The 19,594-nt window shown below is 42.5% G+C and overlaps 1 protein-coding gene and 1 pseudogene across 1 annotated transcript; both read right to left on the reverse strand.

The window, feature by feature from the left end:
- Positions 1 to 10,196: 10,196 nt before the first annotated feature.
- Positions 10,197 to 12,569, reverse strand: LOC130211624 (bone morphogenetic protein 6-like; annotated as a pseudogene).
- Positions 12,570 to 15,142: 2,573 nt separating this feature from the next.
- Positions 15,143 to 18,855, reverse strand: LOC130211619 (tyrosine-protein phosphatase non-receptor type 13-like). Its single transcript, XM_056442492.1, has 13 exons — positions 18,799 to 18,855; positions 18,519 to 18,674; positions 18,129 to 18,294; positions 17,909 to 17,995; positions 17,687 to 17,793; positions 17,554 to 17,597; positions 17,373 to 17,470; positions 16,961 to 17,109; positions 16,766 to 16,856; positions 16,314 to 16,651; positions 16,027 to 16,242; positions 15,874 to 15,936; positions 15,143 to 15,777 (listed from the first exon to the last, which is right to left on the reverse strand). Exons 3-13 carry the CDS (start codon positions 18,277 to 18,279, stop codon positions 15,700 to 15,702), a joined length of 1,422 nt encoding a protein of 473 aa, XP_056298467.1. The 5' UTR covers positions 18,280 to 18,294; positions 18,519 to 18,674; positions 18,799 to 18,855; the 3' UTR covers positions 15,143 to 15,699.
- Between the last annotated feature and the right edge of the window lie 739 nt (positions 18,856 to 19,594).

Here is a 19,594-nt window from a genome sequence, read left to right on the forward strand (position 1 = left end):
TGCTCCTTAAACAGACAAAAAGAACATCATGACCTTATTGAATAGCACAACATATTCTAATTTGAGAAAAAAAACCAACCTGGCATCGTGCCTTATGGTAAGGTGGGTGAATGTTGCGCAAAACAGCTCCAACACGACTCTCTGATGCGAAGACACCTGCAGCTGCAAGACTCCCAGTCATCATTTTCCTGCCATAGGTAGGACCACCCTGAAGATAAAGATAATATCTTTACTTTCAACACAAATCCTTTATGATTCATTTGGCTTGATTTTTAGTGGGCGGGTCATTATGACCCTGAACACAGGTGTCTCATCTCTATTTATCTACATCACCCCATGACAATTTTTAACTAAATGCTAATAAAATGTAGGAGAATATACATGTTATAGTAAACTAATGCAATTTAATTTAGATTTAGATTTTTTCAATGTACCTAAAAAATAGTTTGAACATGTATTTTTCATTAAATCTATGGAGGGGTGAATAACTCAATTCCACTAAAACTGATTGGATTGTTAGTAATGGTGTTGGTGATGAGGTACAAACTATAGTTATTAGGATGTTTTGTTTCTGACCACTTTGGGTCAAACTGACCCGGAGCATGACGGCTGTATGTCAGAAACGAACATAACAGGAGGGTTAAAGTATAACATACTAACCTTACACACACTTATAGTTTCGTTGTATGCATTTTTCGCGCAAATAAATTAACAGCACCCTACCTGTGTTATTGCATTGGAGACTGCAGCTTCAAGTTGTTGGTCAGTCACTCGCTGTCTTTTAACCCGTGGTCTTTACAAAACTTCCGAATATTGGCCACGGACGTTCCTCTACGCAAGCCACATTCAAATATCAAGTGGTTTTTATGTCCACATCACTACAGCCACTATGCATCATTTGTTGTACAATATCTAAGTAAGGTAACAGGCTGGAGTCCATCTTGCGTGCTTCAGTGCAAAAGGGTGGCAGTGGCAAACACGTCTACTGCGGAGATAAACACAGAATAAACTCAGTTACCCAAAATGCAACCCTTTGTAGTGTCAACGACATTTAACCCTCCTGTTATGTGGCGGGTCAAATTGACCATTTGTTTCTTTGTAAATGTGGGACAGTCTTTCTTGCTCCTCCAACCATATGTTTCAAAACACACACGCACACACACACCCCGACACACATCCCAACACGCACACACATACACTCCTGTTCAAAAGCCGCATGTATAAAGTGCTACACATTTCAGACTTCAAACAAAAGAACCAGGTGGTTATTATGGGAACCATCTCCATCCTGATGATCCTGATGATCATCACCCTACATGAAGCACGGGCACTTTCTAGACTAAACAATGTTTCTCATCTTCTCACTTTCCCGCTACCTTATAAGTATTGCTTATTAACCAACCAAATTAAATAATTTATTAATACCCAAATCCTACCAAACTGACTCCAGATCAGCACGCACACGCCGACACATCCGCACACAGGACTCTCACTAGCACCCATTCAAACTTCAAGCTCAAAGGAAGGCCAGTTGTATAGCTTATATCACCATCATAACTGTTTTCATGTGCTAGCATAATTGCACAAGGGTTTTCTAATCAGATATTAGTCTTCTAAGGCGATTAGCAAACACAATGTACCATTAGAACACTGGAGTGATCGGTGCTGTAAATGGGCCTCTATACACCTATGGAGATATTTCATTAGAAACCAGACACTTCCACCGTGAATATTAATTTACCACATTAACAATGGAGAGTGTATTTTATTAATTTAATGTTATATTTCTTGAAAAACAGTGCTTCTCTTTGAAAAATAAAGACATTTCTAAGTGACCCCAAACTTTGAACGGTAGTGTATATGGTTTAGTTCTGATATTGGGCTGGTATTTGGGCTGGTTTTGATTGGCCATTGGCTGGTTTTGTCACACAGACCTGGCAACCCTGCAACCAGGTGACCAGAGCACGTTGGAGTTTACTTCGTTGGTAACAGGAAAGCTAGAGTGACAGGTTTTCCGTGAAACTCTTTCCAGTCTTTTCTTTCTTTCTATCTCAAACATGGATGATAAAGTAGCTCTTTGGAGAGGATCGCGGGAACTCCAGGTCCGAGAATTGGACGTAACCCTGGACAACGTTGCCCGAATATTTAAGGTTAGCACAAAATGTAAAATGTTGCACCATAAATTGGGTATTTAGATATTTGTATTTTAGTTTAGATTCAGTACCAATTCAAGTTCATTTTTAGCTAACATTACAATACAATTCCACTTAAAATATCAAGATTAAGCTGATTTAAAGATATGCTCCTGCATACGATTTCGGTCCAGCTCGGGAAACCATGCCGCCAGCGGGCGGTCAGGGTTCACGGACTTTTTGAAATGATGGCTCTGATGTCTCCGAGTGTTTAAACATCAGATATCATTCTGTTCTCTGAGTTCATTATTTATTCCCAGGTGACACTAAATCAGTTTAAAGTAACAGTATGTAACAATTGTACCTTAAAATAACAGCTTGAAAAGAATTGTGCCGCTACAATGACTTTTAATATGGCGATTTGCGGCCCGCCATTGCCATCGTGGGGAAATAACTCCGCTATGTAAGATTCTGGAGGCGCCCGCAGGGCGGATGTACGACCTGCTTTCTGGCAGTGATTACGCAATGTCATATAGTGCCAGCCACGCCGCAGCTACAGTATAGGGTAGCTTTTTTATGTAGCTTTTTTTACAAGACAGGATCTATAATGCATCTATCGTAACTGGGTATTTACGACACTGAAGTAAACGTTAAATACCTCAAAAACTGGAGGGGTGCTAAAGGAAAAACTACATAATGGGGCTTTAACTGAGGCCAGGATTAAGATTGATGTCGAAGACAATGTCAAAGAAAAGACTGGAACGAGTTTGGAAAGAATGTGAGTAACATTAATTTATTCAGCAACCCGTAGCTGAAATGAAGTATAGCAGATAATTCTGTCTTTTTTAGCTCATGCACGCTCACACACACACACACACACACACACCTGTATGACAGAAGTATAGTAAAAAAGAACTGATATAAAGATGTTGTCATCTCTGTATTTTCAGCTGACACCACGCAGCATTTACATTATTGACGATGTCGGCAATGTCCTGGTTCCCACTACCAGTGGCTACTTTGGTGTCTCTGGAGACCTCACTGCTGGTGGACGGTATGAGGTTTGTGGAGAAGAGACCCCAGCCTCAACGGCCACAGCAGGCCTGCAGCCAGCCCCACCCCTCTTCCGCCATGCAGCCAGGCCTGTGGCGTCTGCTGTCCGTGCAGGACGTGCTGCACCTGCCCATGTCAGCCGAATTTTTTCCAGGTTTGTTTTGACCAAAACCAACTCTAGAGCTGAGCATTGCTCATTACAATGCACTGAGGGCAACCTCCTAGGATGATTCTTGAAAAAATAAAACCATTGTATGTTTACAGGCTGAATAAGAAAAAAAATTGCTTAATATCTCTTTCCATATTGGTTTTGTCTCTCAACAGGAACATATCGATCGGCACTGTCGATGGGGGTGCTCTCAGAGCAGATGGGGGTACCCTGTACATACTTTTTAATGAGCAGGAGGCCAATTTAAGCTCAATGGCTGACAAAGTAAAGCACAACCTGGGCACAGAGGAACAGGTGGTCTCAGACGGCATGGGCAACCATCTGCTCGATGGGCCGGGGACGACTGGTATGTTCTTGTAAAAGCTTCATTCCTACTTAAGTGTATCTTGTATGTCAATTGTTGTTTGATTCTTGTTGGATTTGCTAACATTGGATGATGATTATATATAACCTAATCATTTACAAAGTAATACATTTGAAATTAAAATTTTACGTTTTTTTCTTTAGGTCTTTTGTTTTGGAAGCAGAATGCCCGCATTATTGCCCTGCTGGACAGCTCCTACAGGGAGCTGATGGAGCATAAGAGGAAGAGGAAAGGGTAACAACAATGTAGAATTCGCTCTTCTTACATCATCATGTGCTTTTGAACACCACCTGACTGACAACACAAGCAGTGACAGAGACCTCCACATTCAGAGCTACTAACAGTCTAGCAAGGCTAGTGTTTCACCCAAAAGTCCTGGAAGTCATAAATCAGTCCGATGGCATCATGGTAACCCACGCTGAATACACATTAATGGGATCAATTATGAACATATATTTTTGTGAAGAGGGGATGAGTGTGATAGACTAAAATGCTTTCCTTTGTTTTTAAGGTGCAGTACTAATTATTTAAAAAAGAATGATGTTACTTAGTATGTGACAACCTGAACTGTAGTTATGAACGGTCAACAGCTACAGATACAGCTAATTACCTCCTTGAACTTTTAATTTTCTAAACTCAGTTTTTATATATCTATCTCCCTCATCTCCCCAGACGATAGACGATGAAGACGTAAAGAACGTGGAGAAGCTGTTGCGGCAGCAGAAGCGCTGCCAGCGGTCACACAGACGCTGATGGAGCTCGGGACTATGCCCGGCTAACAAAATCAACACGGTGGCCCTGACTGACGCCCAGGTGACCTCCGTGAGGGCCACATTTCAGTGCCTGGTCTGTCGAGGTTTGTGACTTTAGATTATTTCTGTATAAACAAGCCATATTCTGCAGCATTAAAGTCATTGCTCTACCCACTTCTAACTGCCCAGTCCCATCAGTGGGTTCATTCTTACAAACCAACTTCGCACTGTCAAGCTTTGGTCAGATATATTTATATCTATCAATGAAGCCGCAGCGCAGACACAATGAGTATCAATATATTCAATTAAAGTCAGATAATATTGTTATCATGCAAACAAGAATAAGAATAATAAGGGAAAGAATTGTCAAAATAACATGTTTGCCTTTTGAAAATGGACCCGCTAATATTTCATCATATCCCAGTTAGAAACAGTAGATGGAAAACATAAATGTTTCACTTAGCAGTGTCAACAGATATAGATCTCTTTATGAAAAAGTGCTTTGACTTTCATTCCATGAATTCACTAAATGGTTCATCTTGCAGACGCCATGGACGAGCGGTGGTCGCCCAATGCTGCAGAAGCCTCATTGGGTGCAGGGTGTGCATTGACCAGTGGTCCGCCACCAGCACACACTGCCCCAAGTGCAGGGATGAGGAATTTTCCTCCAACTACTTTGCCATCACAGGGATGGGGGAAGTGGTTGATGTGTTCCGGGACACCATCGGCCACTAATTTTGTATTTTTATAAATGGTTCTGTTTTTTTCTTCTTTATTGTTCGATGTCCTTCTGTTATTGTGTTACATGTCCAATAAATGTGTTTGAACAGTTTATTATTTGACCATAACTTGCCCTGCATTTCATTTAGAGTAATTTGTTTATTCTTGTGACTGAGTAACACGTTGGTTGTTATAAAACACACAGCTCTGTCTGACTTGTTGGAGGACTGATTATGAAAATCTGCTTTGTGCTGCTCAGCTGCTCAACTGCAGTGTTATTGAATGTATTGGTCAGAACAAGATTAATCACATCAGGTATGGGTGATTTGTGGCTACTCTTATGAACATGTTGATGATGATGTGATGTAGTCAGAGGAAGACTGACAGCAGAGTCACAACAGAACAGGTTGCATGTTGATGATGATTTAGTTTATTTCGATCAGCAAAATATACAACAATCATAATTCAACAACAATTAACCTATGATTTCTCGCCAAAACGAATTTCAAAGAATCATATATATATATGGATATATATACACACATACGTTACATATACATACATATACATACATATTCACACACATATACATATACACACACATACATAAATACACATATATACATATAAACACACACACTATACATACACACACATGCATATAAACATAAAACAAAAAACGTGTCCCCATTAACCGTTGATGTAATGATGATGTAGTAATGAAGGTTACAGGTGAAGCACAGGTGGTGCTGTGACTGGGTGCGAACTGAAGGCTGCTTAATAAGAAAAAATCAACTGTCTCTTTATTTTTCAATTGTCAATATGTATTGCCTCGTGGTCATCATATCCTCACTCTTCCATGTGGGAATGTTTAGTTCCAAAATGACCCAAATAAAACAAGTAAATACATGATGTATACAACTATGCTGGAAATTAACCATGAACATAAATATCAGAGGAAATAAACGGCATTAAATACATATGTATCAATAACAGGTATACTGCCATCTAGCGGTATAAAGGTGAACCGTTTACTCTGCGGTGGAAATATAGTCTCTGCACAGAAACATTACTTTGATTAATCTATATTAGGAACTGTGTTGCATCAAACAATGCAACGATTAAGTGAGAAGGTGATTCTTGCTGTGTAGGCTACATGAATATTAAACTTCCCGTCGTCACCACTGTCGCTAACATATCCAGGTTTAATTCTTTATTCTTTATATTGACTAATTAATATTCTTCTAACGTTACCCTGCTATGTGTTTGCATCGTTAAAATATCCCCGTTTAATTATTTATTCTTTATATTGATTAATTAATATTCTTCTAAGGTTAATACGAATATGTATCACTGGCTTTTATTTTGACTTCATTTTAAGCACTTCCGTTCTGTCGTTTTTGGTTTCAGACGGCAGAAACGAAATACGGAGGTGGTATTCCGTTTTTCCGTTTTTGGTTTTCAAACGGAAAACGAAAAAACCACGTGATTTCCGTATTCCGTATTTGGAATGAAACGAAAAAACCAAATAACATTACGTACACGGACCCAGTTAATAGCGCCGTTCAGCTAGTGCAGGGGTGGCCAACCCGCGGCTCGCGAGCAGCATGCGGCTCTTTGCCTGGTGTCATGCGGCTCTTACGTTCATATCTAAGTTTGTGTTTTTTTGTATGTGCGTGTTCGCTTCGCTTGAGTTCAATACGGTATTTTTCGTCAAACGCGCATGCGTGAGATGAAAAAAACGCAAAGTTTCCCAGTAGGGCACGGGTCTCAAACTCGTGGGCCAAACGCGGAAAGACCACATCCGAATGTCGAGCGGACCGTTCTACGGTGGGTTACGCGAATGAAAGTGTCCGAAAATCAAACACTGCACTTACGCCATGAACGCCGCATTATGGGCAGCTGGATGTCCCGCACTATGGCTAAAGTAGTTTACGGTGACGCTTTCTCCAGCCGCCCTCAATTCAGCGGACACGGTGTAAGAGCAGCGTTGCGGAGAACCGCATCCGAATGTCGAACACTCTCTTCGGCTAAAGTGGTTTATTGGTGGGCGTTTGATTACTCCAGTCCCCCATAATGCGGCATTCATGGCGCAAGTGCACCGTTCGATTTTCGGAGACCTGTTCTGATTGACACCATGTGAAGGAATTGCTTCGAGTGGCAACAACGGAATTAAGCCAGATTTGAAGAGGATTGTTCAAGGCAAGGAATCCCATAAATCCCACTAAGCAACATGCATAGTAAAAGAAAAACGCTATTGTAAATTATTCTATTTTTGTTTGTGGACTTGGTTGAACTGAGATAATGTGTGTTTGTGTGTGTGTGTGTGAGACAGTGTACACAATGTTCATTGTTGAACATGACAGACCTGTTGTCTTAGTACTGTAGGAGTCCATTTCTGTCACATTTCTGTCATTATCATGTTGGTGTGTGACATTTACAACAAATCTGGCTGATCAGAGGTGTGTGTGTGCGTGTGCGCGCGCACACATATGTGTATGATGTGGCTCTTTGCGGTGACACAGTAAAAAATGTGGCTCTTAGTCTCTGACTGGTTGGCCACCCCTGAGCTAGTGGATGTTAGCGTTTTAGCACCATTGTAGCGTCAGTAACCTGGCCTGAGAATTACATTGTTCCATCAAAGATGAGATAGTTACATGTTGTGTCCCGTGACAGATATAAACAGTAGTATGCACACACATAAGTACATATTTACATACACAACATGTTCATACATATAAACAGGTTCTTGTCAGTGCCGTCGATCTCCGTGACCTTGTCGCCATGGAAACATTGTCACATGACATTTCCTTTGGTTCTGTGCTGTGACGTCGCTACTCGCTAGTGACGTCACGGAGCGCCGAACCAGAGTCTGTATATAGAAGTGATTTCCAGCAAGCTGCAGCACCCTTTCTTTTCTCAGAAGGGGTTGAGGGATTACTTGTGAATTCCACAGAAGGGGCGGATGGGGTAGGTGAATCTGAAGCGCCTACCCCCCTCCCTGGGTAGAGGGGTAGGCGATTCTGTGAATCAGCTACTCCTCTCCCGGTGTGTGGCGGTTTGGTGAGATTCACCTGCAGCTACACTCTCTCCCAATAGGGGGGCTCTGTGGTATTCAAGGTAAGAGGTTGTGGAGACGTCCACAACCTCGCGGGGGGGGGGGACCTAAAGATAATGATATGCATAATATAGAACAATATAGCTCTTCTATACTAAAAGAGAATTTAAAGGAACATTTCCTTTTCTTAAAACCATTTCAAATATGTGAATTTAGATATTTAACAAACAGTGTTTAGTGCAGAATATATATATAATATATATATACAATATATGTATATATATGTATATATATATATATGTGTGTGTGTTTAGTATAGATATATATTTATATATACTAAACATATATACTATATAACTCCCACCTTCACAGGGGCAGAAGTGAAGAGGCAGACTCCATTATTAAAAACAAGTTGTTTCTAAACTTAAAACTGTCTGGAAGAGACAAAAAGACAACTCTCTTTACCGTGCAGGTGTTCTGGTGGCACGGGCTCTTAAAAGCAGACACCTGCCACTCGATCACAAACTCACGCTCTTCTTCTTTTAGGCGTACACAAATAAAAGAAATGGGTCGGGATGAATCTGGGTACCAGGAGTATTTTATATTTGATGGACGAGTGTCGCACACAAGCTACTTGGCTCAGTATGAACTCCATGAAGGTCCAGTGAAGAGCCGGAACCAGCTAATGCAGAATATACACACGTGCCACTTTCTTAAAAGTGTTAATTAGATGATGGTTCATGCATTGAGTTCTTAATTACCATATACATATAATATGTGGACAAAAAATAGAAACGCCTCAATATATAATTCTGTTTTAAAACAATTCCGTTAACTAGAAGCTCAGTAATAAACAGAATTCAACAGCGTTAAGAACATATATATATATACATTATATATAAAACATATATGTGGTATATTAAAAAACATGTATAGAAACACGTGTATTATTTATTTATACTATAAAAGTATTTGCATTGAGGGGAAAAAAAGAAGAAAATAAATAATAATAATTCAATATATATTTTATTTATAATTTTGTTCATATTATATGTACTATAAAAGTATTTGCATTTTTATTTTTAACTTAAAAAATAGTGTTCAGCCTTAACTGTTGCTTACTCAGTGGAGCCCCCTGTGAGGAGAGAATTACCCACAATGCATTGCGTGAGATCAGGACTGTTTTCCAAGGCTAGCGCAATCGATTAGCATTCTCAGTCACGGTGCAAATTATTTAAATTTGTTGTTGTTGTTGACGTGTCTCATATATTTCAGAGCTCACGGTCACTTCACAGAAACCGTCCGCACGTTTCTCAATGCTTTAGTTGTCAAGTTATTTGCTCTTTGATGTGGCGGAGTTGGGAGTTGGCTGCCCCGTAGCATTGTGGGTAATGGTAAAGTCTCATCGGATTAGGGCCGTGTACCGAAGCACTGTTAGGATGATTTGGATCTTTGTTGGTGTTACTTTCATTCCTCTACTGCAGCAGTGGAGACAAATGAGTTGCAGTGCCGTTTCCAGCCACACCGACACGCTGTCGGACCGGAAGCTTCTGAAGCGGCCGTGAACAGGTGACCCTTTGAACGCCGACTGAACATCCGCCATCTTGGATCCACGTGACCCGGCTCCTGGCTGCCAAAGGACCTGATTACACATCGCTGTCGGTTCAATGCACTATGTATTATTATTTTTTATGATATATAATAATTCATATTCATATATGTCACCCAATGTTTATGTAATATACTGTTATTAGATATTATTAGATATAGTATATATAATACATATATTATCGTATATATATTATGTTAACCAGTGTCCATTTAATACACTGTTATTATATATAGTATATATAATAATACATATAATAGTATGTATATATTATTATATATTATAAACTGAGTTAGGTTTAGAAGAAGGGTGAGCAGCGTCAGAAAGGAGAAGCCGGGATGCAGGAGTTCTCTTGAGGAGGATTTGCTTTGGTTCCCACGCTCCGTGTTGAACACACACTGTAAAGGTCTGAGATAAGTGTGAGAGGAGATAGGCCCGCATGTGATGTGCTCTCCACACTCGCTGTGTTTCACGTGTTTGCTTGTTCCCCAGGTGGCTCACGTACTCCGGACTAGAAAACACGTTTTCTACTCTGCGCTGAGCGGCTGGAGGTCGCCGCTGGGATCACAACCGCAGCCGCGAGTCAGCGGCACGGAGGAAATGACCACGGTGCTGAACTCATCCACGTAGAGGACCGGCACCATTTCCTGAGAGGTGGGCTCACAACACGGCACCTGAAGAGGGTGAAAAAGAGAAAGAAAGAGAGAACGAGTAAGGCATGGTGCGTTGACAGGAGGAGAAAACCGGCTCATCTCTTGGTTTCACCTCCCGGACCAACAGAACCACTGGAACTCAGGCCAGTGGAGGAGAAGCTCAAAGACTCGAGTGCACTTCATCTGTAGGAGGACTACGTTACAGTACAAGTATGTCAGCTCATTTAGGGGTTTGCAGACAATCACTTCCCTCTTCAAATGCCTTGGAGCACAGGTGTCAAACACAAGGCCCGTGTAATGGGAATCCGCCCACCACGTCATGTTATGTGACGGCTTGAAAGACACGCGATCACCTTTTCTTCAAGAAATGTAAGAAAAATATCCCGTGCTTTTATTTTGAAGGTTTCAAATTAAATGGATTTATGTGATAATATTAGAGAAATGTTCTTATGTAGATTATTTCTACACTTAAATAAACAATAATCAAATGCAAAGAGAGTCATTTAACAATATGTTCGGGTATAGTTTATACAGAGTTTCAGTTACACCGGCCCTTTAAGAGGCGGCCGTGATGCTGATGTGGCCCGCGTTGAAAATGAGTTTGACACGCCTGCCATAAAGAATTCTACCTGTGAGTCAGCATCCTGGGGGTCGGCGTGGGGGACACTGCACGCGTCCTCGGGTGGCAGAGTGCACACTGCACCACGGTGAGGCTGGCAGGGTGGAGGACCCAGTTGTCCCATCACAGATCTTGCAAACACAAGAGCAGATATTATAACACATGTGCAGTAACCCCATATAACTGCCCCCTCTCCCCTCTTTCTTTCACTGGAACAGCACTCAGCACTAGCCTTAAACACTGTTCTTAATACTGTATATTCTTTTACCGCCTTATGTACAGTGTGTTTTTATATTTTATCTTCTTCTTCTTCTTATTATGATAGTGTGTGTGTACCTCTGTTGACTCGGAGAACCCTGCAAAACAATTCCAGTGTGTCTGGACTGTTGCTCTGGGCACGGAGGGCAAATAAAAAACCTTGACCCTTGACCCTTGAACCTTTCTTCCCGTCGATATGCACGCTCACACGTCGTTGCGTACCTTTCATGAAGATCTCCGAGGCCGTGGACCAGCACTTCAGGCTCGTACTGTTTCCAACGTCAGGCGACACAGAGGAGCCAGAGGCCGCTGGAGCTGGAAGGACACGGAGAGAGAGAGAAGAGACACTTTTATTTGCTGGACTGTGAAAAGGCCACAAAGGATTAAAAGAGAGGAAACGATGTGGGCTCGACGGGAGTTTCTCTGAATTCCTTGTTCCACTTACTCGCCGTGTCCTCGGCTCGGTGAGCGCTGCCGCTGAAGGTCGACCTCCATTGCTCTCCGACGCCGTCCAGCCCACCGGCAGGCAGCCGGGGCTCGGCCTGCAGGTTGAGGGTCCCGAGGAGGCCCTTCCTGACGGACTGCAAGGACTCGCCCTGGCACCTATCACATGCCACTCAGGTTATTCACAGAGTGCATACAATTCAGAAACATATTACACACAGAAATACAAATACAATTCTGCACATGTCACAAGAAATGTGTGTGAACACAAATGAAGTGCGTTTGTTCGTGGCTGCAGACGTGCTCTCTCAAGGCCCTCGGTGAACTGGGGAAGAGCTTTGCAGGCGAAGCCAAGAGACAGAAATGTTGGCTTCATGTTGGGATACTTTATTTCCCTGCTGAAGCTTGAGCAGAACAGTTTGCGTACAACATTCTGACAAAAACCAAGTGGTCACAGTGACACTGAATCCAGCCCAGAATGTTTAATATCCTGAACTCAAAAGGCGTCAGCGCAAACACATCCAGTGATGTGTGATCTGATGCCGATATTTTAAACTATAATAACCTCTGAGGACAAAAAAAGAAGCATGAGATCGGAAGAGAAGGTTTTAAAGACCGACCTGTGATGGGAAACCGGAGAGTTAGCAGAGGCCGCGCTTCCTCGGACGGCTGCAAGACAAACGCAATCACCACTGAAGGGCCCAGAAGAATCACCATGACGACGAGCGTAAAGGACATGGCGGCCACGAGCTGGACGGTCACTCTATGGACTGGATCGGCGCTCTGGGAGTCAGGCGTGTGACGGCGTGCGGCTGAGGTGGGTTCCAGTGCTGGTTGGAGGAGACGACGGGAGTGACCAGACGGGGATGCTCCTCTAGCTCTCGTTCCTCAGGGCCTGGGAACCTGGCTTTTTCTCTTCTGGTCGCCCAGCTTGACCTTGGGATACTTAACAATGTTGTCTTGTCCACGGTTTGTGTGTGAAAGAGTGCAAGGAGGATAATAAGAGAGCCTAATAGACTCAGGACAGAAAGACAGGAACAGAGGTGAGAGGGAAGCGGCGTAATAAAACCATCCGTTGTGTGATTAGTTTCAACAGGAGGAAATCACAACTCACAAGAGATCCACGGATGAATCTTTTTTTAGAATCATTATTGAGAACAATTTAAATTAAATTAAAATAAATGAATTAAAATGCATGTGTACATGTGTGTGAGCTTTTTTATTATTTTTTATTTAAAGAAACAAAATACATAGATGAAGGCAGATGTATATGTATGAGCGTTTTTGTCCACATATTATATGTATATGGTAATTAAGAACTCAATGCATGAACCATCATCTAATTAACACTTTTAAGAAAGTGGCACGTGTGTATATTCTGCATTAGCTGGTTCCGGCTCTTCACTGGACCTTCATGGAGTTCATACTGAGCCAAGTAGCTTGTGTGCGACACTCGTCCATCAAATATAAAATACTCCTGGTACCCAGATTCATCCCGACCCATTTCTTTTATTTGTGTACGCCTAAAAGAAGAAGAGCGTGAGTTTGTGATCGAGTGGCAGGTGTCTGCTTTTTTAAGAGCGGCCCGTGCCACCAGAACACCTGCACGGTAAAGAGAGTTGTCTTTTTGTCTCTTCCAGACAGTTTTAAGTTTAGAAACAACTTGTTTTTAATAATGGAGTCAGCCTCTTCACTTCTGCCCCTGTGGAGGTGGGAGTTATATAGTATATATGTTTAGCATATATAAATATATATATATACTAAACACACACATATATATAAATATATGTTTATACTAAACACACCCATATATATATTTTACATTTATATATATATATATTACTAAACACACACACATATATATATACATATATTGTATATATATTATATATATATTCTGCACTAAACACTGTTTGTTAAATATCTAAATTCACATATTTGAAATGGTTTTAAGAAAAGGAAATGTTCCTTTAAATTCTCTTTTAGTATAGAAGAGCTATATTGTTCTATATTACTCTCTGCAGAGAGTAGTGCGTTCGGCTGAACGCACTATTGGAACTACACTCCCCACCCTGCAGGACTTGTACACCAGGAGGTGCAGAACCAGAGCCGGCAGGATCATGAAGGATCCTCACCACCCCAACAACAGACTGTTTCAGCTGCTGCGGTCAGGCAGGCGCCTCCGTAGTCACGCTGCAAGAACAGAGAGACTGAGACGGAGTTTCTTTCCTCAGGCCATCAGGACTGTGAACTCCGACCTCACCAGGACCCCCACATAGACCCACACAACTGCCCCTCTTAGGCACACACACACACACACACACACACACACACACACTTACTGTAAATATTGTGTTGTTTTTTATTGTAAATAGTGTGTACTTGTTGCCCTTGCACATTCCTGCTGAGCATTGCCACTTTCATTTCACTGCACACCCTGTGTGTGTATGTGACAAATAAAACATCTTGAATCTTGAATCTTGAATTATGCATATCATTATCTTTAGGTCCCCCCCCCCCCCCCCCACCCCGCGAGGTTGTGGACGTCTCCACAACCTCTTACCTTGAATACCACAGAGCCCCCCTATTGGGAGAGAGTGTAGATGCAGGTGAATCTCACCAAACCGCCACACACCGGGAGAGGAGTAGCTGATTCACAGAATCGCCTACCCCTCTACCCAGGGAGGGGGGTAGGCGCTTCAGATTCACCTACCCCATCCGCCCCTTCTGTGGAATTCACAAGTAATCCCTCAACCCCTTCTGAGAAAAGAAAGGGTGCTGCAGCTTGCTGGAAATCACTTCTATATACAGACTCTGGTTCGGCGCTCCGTGACGTCACTAGCGAGAAGCGACGTCACAGAACCAAAGGAAATGTCATGTGACAATGTTTCCATGGCGACAAGGTCACGGAGATCGACGGCACTGACAAGAACCTGTTTATATGTATGAACATGTTGTGTATGTAAATATGTACTTATGTGTGTGCATACTACTGTTTATATCTGTCACGGGACACAACATGTAACTATCTAATCTTTGATGGAACAATGTAATTCTCAGGCCAGGTTACTGACGCTACAATGGTGCTAAAACGCTAACATCCGCGAGCTGAACGGCGCTAGCCTTAATTAACTGTCTGCTGCAGGTGATGCTGATACCCGAGAGGCCGGAGCTGTTCGGCAGCTCGGACAAGTTAGCGAGCCAGGGGGCCGTTGCAGCTTCTCTTCCTCATCTGAATTAGGATAATGTGTCTATAAATTATAAAGACAACATATTTGATTCTTTTTTCTGAAATAAAACTTTTCTCCACATTCCACTTAAAATGTAGGCAGTTTAATTTTCAGGAGATGAATATGTACACTTTTAATTTCATCATTTACCTCAGGCAGTAAGCAATGACTGTATAATAGATTTACAAAGCAAATACTGACATAGTATTCTGTCAAGGCATATTCCAGCATCAAAGTAGGATTCAAAATACACAAGTACAGTTTTGTTCCACATAATATATGAAATCATTTATCACTTTCATTACTATTTTTAAAATATCCAAGAATTTGTGAAAAAATAAATATATATTAGTGTTCTCTTGTGGGGGACAATAAGAAAATACAATCAGCAGTTCTCATAAATGCATTGAAAAGTAGTAGCAGCCAATGAGAGCGAGAAAGAGAGAAAGATAGAGGGAGAGAGCACTCAAAAAGAAAACATAAAAATATAGACTTCTTTAAAAGGATGTACTCTCAAGGAACTGGATATTTTAAGGCATTTAAAAAAAACATGGAATGTAATTTGGCAATTTCTGCCGGTGTCAACGCTCCTCCACTTTTGTTTTGATCTGTGTGACTCAGTCTCTTTACGACGGCGACTATCCAGAGATGTTTTCCTCCGCTTGAAGGCATCTGAGGACGTACAGGATCACTTGATAGTAGAACACATATTGCTCCTGTAAAAAAAGAAGAACAAAACAAGGGAAAATGAACCAAACAGATGATCAGAGCAGTTAAGAATCAAGCTATTTAAATAAAACTTTAAAGCTCACCTCTGTCTGGATCATTCTCTGCCTCTGAAGCCTCATGTTCCTGACCACATCTGAAAGGTCAAACTAAGCAAAGAAGAGACAAATGAATAAAAAACAGAACCTCACTTTATGAAACAACACACAATACAAACGTGATAAAGATCGTCCGCTTACATCGGCGTCTTTACTGATGAGACCCAGGACCACGTCGATACAGATGAGGGTTCCCGATCGGCCGATGCCCGCGCTGCAGTGGGAGACGATGGGCCCCGATCGGTGGACGTGCCTCATGTAGGAAATGAAGGTGAGCAGCTGCTCGGGCTGCTCGGGCGTCCCGTGGTCCGGCCAGCCCGTGTAGTTCAGATGAGTCACGTGCTGTATCTCATTGGTCTGAAGGAGGAGAGACTCTCAGCTTAAGGTGTCAGGTTCACATTTCTTTTTAATCTTGTAAACAAACTAACCTGGACATCTTTGACTTCAATGAGTCGGATGACGAAGTTGTCGAGGTATTGGTCTTTGATCAGCGTGATCTGCAACCGGTCGTCCACCATCTCCGCCGTCCTCGGCGTGTCCGGCCAGTACCGCTGACATTTCACCTTCCCGCCCTCGACTTCCTGGGTCATCATGGCGATGACGTTGGACTTCTGCTCCCAGACCATTTGCCAAAAGTCCCCCAGAGTCGTGGGTAAGGGCCCCTGACATGCGATGTACATGTAGTTCTCCTCCTTCACGGACATGTTGATGAAGTTGGCGTTGATGTAGCCGCCGTCTCGGCCCAGCACAACTCGAGTCGTGTCGACTGGAAGAGATTTGGACAGGGAAAAAAATAGATTTCTCAATTGATGTGCAACATTTTAAATATCTAAACTTATAAAAAAGCCTTCCTGCTTCCCGTGAGGAAACACTTTCTTACAGGGAACGATGTTCTTGTAGCGGTTCTTCTTCTTGTTCTCCTTCGTATGACCGATCAAACAGTCGTCCAGCGGCTGGAGGTTCTGAAGATTCTGCCGGGGTGGAAAAAAAAAGAAAAATTATATTCACGGATGATCAATTCATCGAATTAATTGCAATTAATTCACAGGCATCGCAATTCTTGGTAGATTCTTACATCGAACTCCTGCAGCGGGACCTTCTGCTCCAGAAGGCCCCTCATCATGCGGACCACAGTGTTGAGATGCGGGCCCGTGTACTGGCCATCGGGGACCACCTTGATGAGGGGCAAAGAGGTCAGCTCATCCTCGGTGATGATTGGCTCGTCTGGAATTGGGGGGGGGGTAGAAACAGTGAAAGCAGATTTACGAGAAAAAAATTGCCCCAAAAGATGTTTTGTCAATAAAGACAAATCTTAAATGTGAAAACATATTAGGCGAATGTTTGACCCATGACTTCCTCTTTATTTTAGACTCCATTCTCACTGCACGAAATGCATTAAATGTTGGAATCTAGATCTCTTTTGCCAACCCAGATTATGTATTCCCTTCTCACATTAAATCAAAATTAAAATCCAAAGCCGCTCTTACCGTCTCTCGATTCAGAGTTCATGTTTTCAATTGGCAGCTCATCACTCCCCCACGTGATCTCATCTTCCTCCTGCTGTCCAACACTCATTTGCAGATAGCTGTCGATTAAAAAACAGAACCAGTGAGAAGCTTATTAATATATTCAAAGAGCTACGAGTGAACCCGAGAATCAGAATCCTACTTTTCATTCCTCGGATCGTCTTCCACTTCCACTTCCCTGGAACTCTATTTTGAAAGAATAAAAATAAAAAAAATCAATCGTCTGCTGCATTTAGCGTCAGAGTTTCATCAAGATGGAAAGATTAGAATTGAACCTCAGGGGAGTCTTCGGGTAAAGAAGAGCCGTCGCAGTCGGTGTCCTCGGAAAGCTCTGCGCTGTGCTGCGTCTCTCTCTTGTGTCCGAGTGGATCCTCTTCATAGTCTGTACACAAGAGCGGGGCGCCGAGTTTGTGAAGGCAACAATCGTATTATGAGATATACACAAGTCAAATTAAACAACACTCATGGTTCTACAGAGACTTCTAGCCTGCACGTACCTATTGGTGGTAGAACAGGGCAGCTGCCGGGTTTCAGCTCATTACGGAGAGGAAACAGAGTCTTTGCTCCACTGTCCTCACTCACATCTGAAAGCAGCAAGAAGGAGCGTGGGGTGTGTGCAGAATATTAATAATAATGATGGCACTGGTCACATTTTGTTACAGTATAATGACGTCTTCGCAAATGAGACAAACAGATTCCATGTTCTGCGTCTCTTGCCTGTGTTTCCATTGCACTTGTCCGAGTTGATGGGCAGATAGGCCATGTAGGTGTTTGGGTTCTGGTCGGGCGGTCTGGACACGATGAGATGCACCGGGCCTTTAGCTTTACGGATGGTGGTGACGGCTTTGGTGTGGGACACGCCGGTCATGAGTTCCTCTTTCACCTGCAAGAGACATCACAACGTTTGACACACGTGAGGAAGAAAGACAAAGCATGCAGGATAAATGCTCAGCAGATTGAACGCTTTGCATTTGTGTTATTTTGTTTGTGGACAGTTCATAGGGATGGGCAGAGGTCACAGTAAATGATTTAAATATTAACTTAAATAGTAGTACATATATCAATACGCACTTGACTTCTGAGCAGCAGAGGTGAAATATAACTCACTTTCAGCAGCCGGTCTCCCACTTGCAGTTCCCTGGAGGTCTCTGCTAGTCCTCCCGGGGTGATGGACTTCACAAAGATCCCCCTCTCTCCTCCAATCACAGAGAACCCCAGACCTCCGGCCTGCAGCTTCTCCAGGTCCAGATGTATGATCTCCTCCTGCACGTGCAATAAAAAGAAAAGTGGATTCATACTTTAATCTGTGATCAAAACTTGAGTCGACGACTGTCTGGCAGTGACGTTATAGTCACAAGAAGAAATACAAATGTATTTCTAAACTTACCCCTGAAGGACAAATTGCTGCTAGACTCTCTGTATCGCTCGGATCTTCTTCTTTAAGAAACCCTGAAACAGAAAACAAATTATATGCAAAATAATAGACACAATCAGCATTTTATCATATTTATTTAACAGGTCACACCTTTAAAATCAAAAGCAACTTTGGGGCTAACGTTGTTATTAAGAAAAGAGACACTCTTCTGCCCGGGGGAAACGGGCTTTCCATCCCTTTGAGGAAATAAAAATGATAAAATGACTTGTTTTAATGCCATTCAGATAACATGACAAATCCCATTCAGGCTACACGCGCCATTCTTTTCTCGACTACCTCGTGGCTTTGAGTGTGAGGTCGTCGAGCGACAGGTCCATCAGTCTGCTGCTCTCACTGAGAGTCAGCTCCTGCGTGGGAGCTCCGTTGATGTAGTGGATTAGATCGAGTGTTCTCAGGCTGCCCTCCTCGAAGGCCAGTGAACCGGGAACGACGTCCCTCACAAACAAGACGTCGTATATACTGTCACAGCCGCCATCCAGCACCAAACCTGGCAATAGAACCACATGTGAAACAATCAGGACTTGACGGACATATTTTAGATCTGGGAAATCTGATCCTCCTCTGTTGCTCTCCTGAAGGTTTCTTCCCTTTTTTCCCCCCTGAAGGGTTATTTGGGAGTTTTTCCTGGTCCGATGTGAGGTTTTGGGGCAGGGATGTCTATGAGTACAGATTGTAAAGCACTCTGAGATAAATTTGCAATTTGTGAAATTGGGCTATACAAATAAACTGAATTGAATTGAATTGAATG

The sequence above is a fragment of the Pseudoliparis swirei genome, chromosome 21 (assembly GCF_029220125.1).
Source record: "Pseudoliparis swirei isolate HS2019 ecotype Mariana Trench chromosome 21, NWPU_hadal_v1, whole genome shotgun sequence".
NCBI lineage: Eukaryota > Metazoa > Chordata > Actinopteri > Perciformes > Liparidae > Pseudoliparis > Pseudoliparis swirei.

Excerpts from the sequence above, each read along its gene's own strand:
- LOC130211619 (XM_056442492.1), bottom strand. The coding sequence starts at position 18,279 with ATGACCGGCGTGTCCCACACCAAAGCCGTCACCACCATCCGTAAAGCT. Across the intron at positions 17,996-18,128 it reads CAAGTGCAATGGAAACACAG|ATGTGAGTGAGGACAGTGGA; the intron begins GCAAGAGACGCA and ends TGCTGCTTTCAG. Across the intron at positions 16,243-16,313 it reads TTGAAGTCAAAGATGTCCAG|ACCAATGAGATACAGCACGT; the intron begins GTTAGTTTGTTT and ends CTCCTCCTTCAG.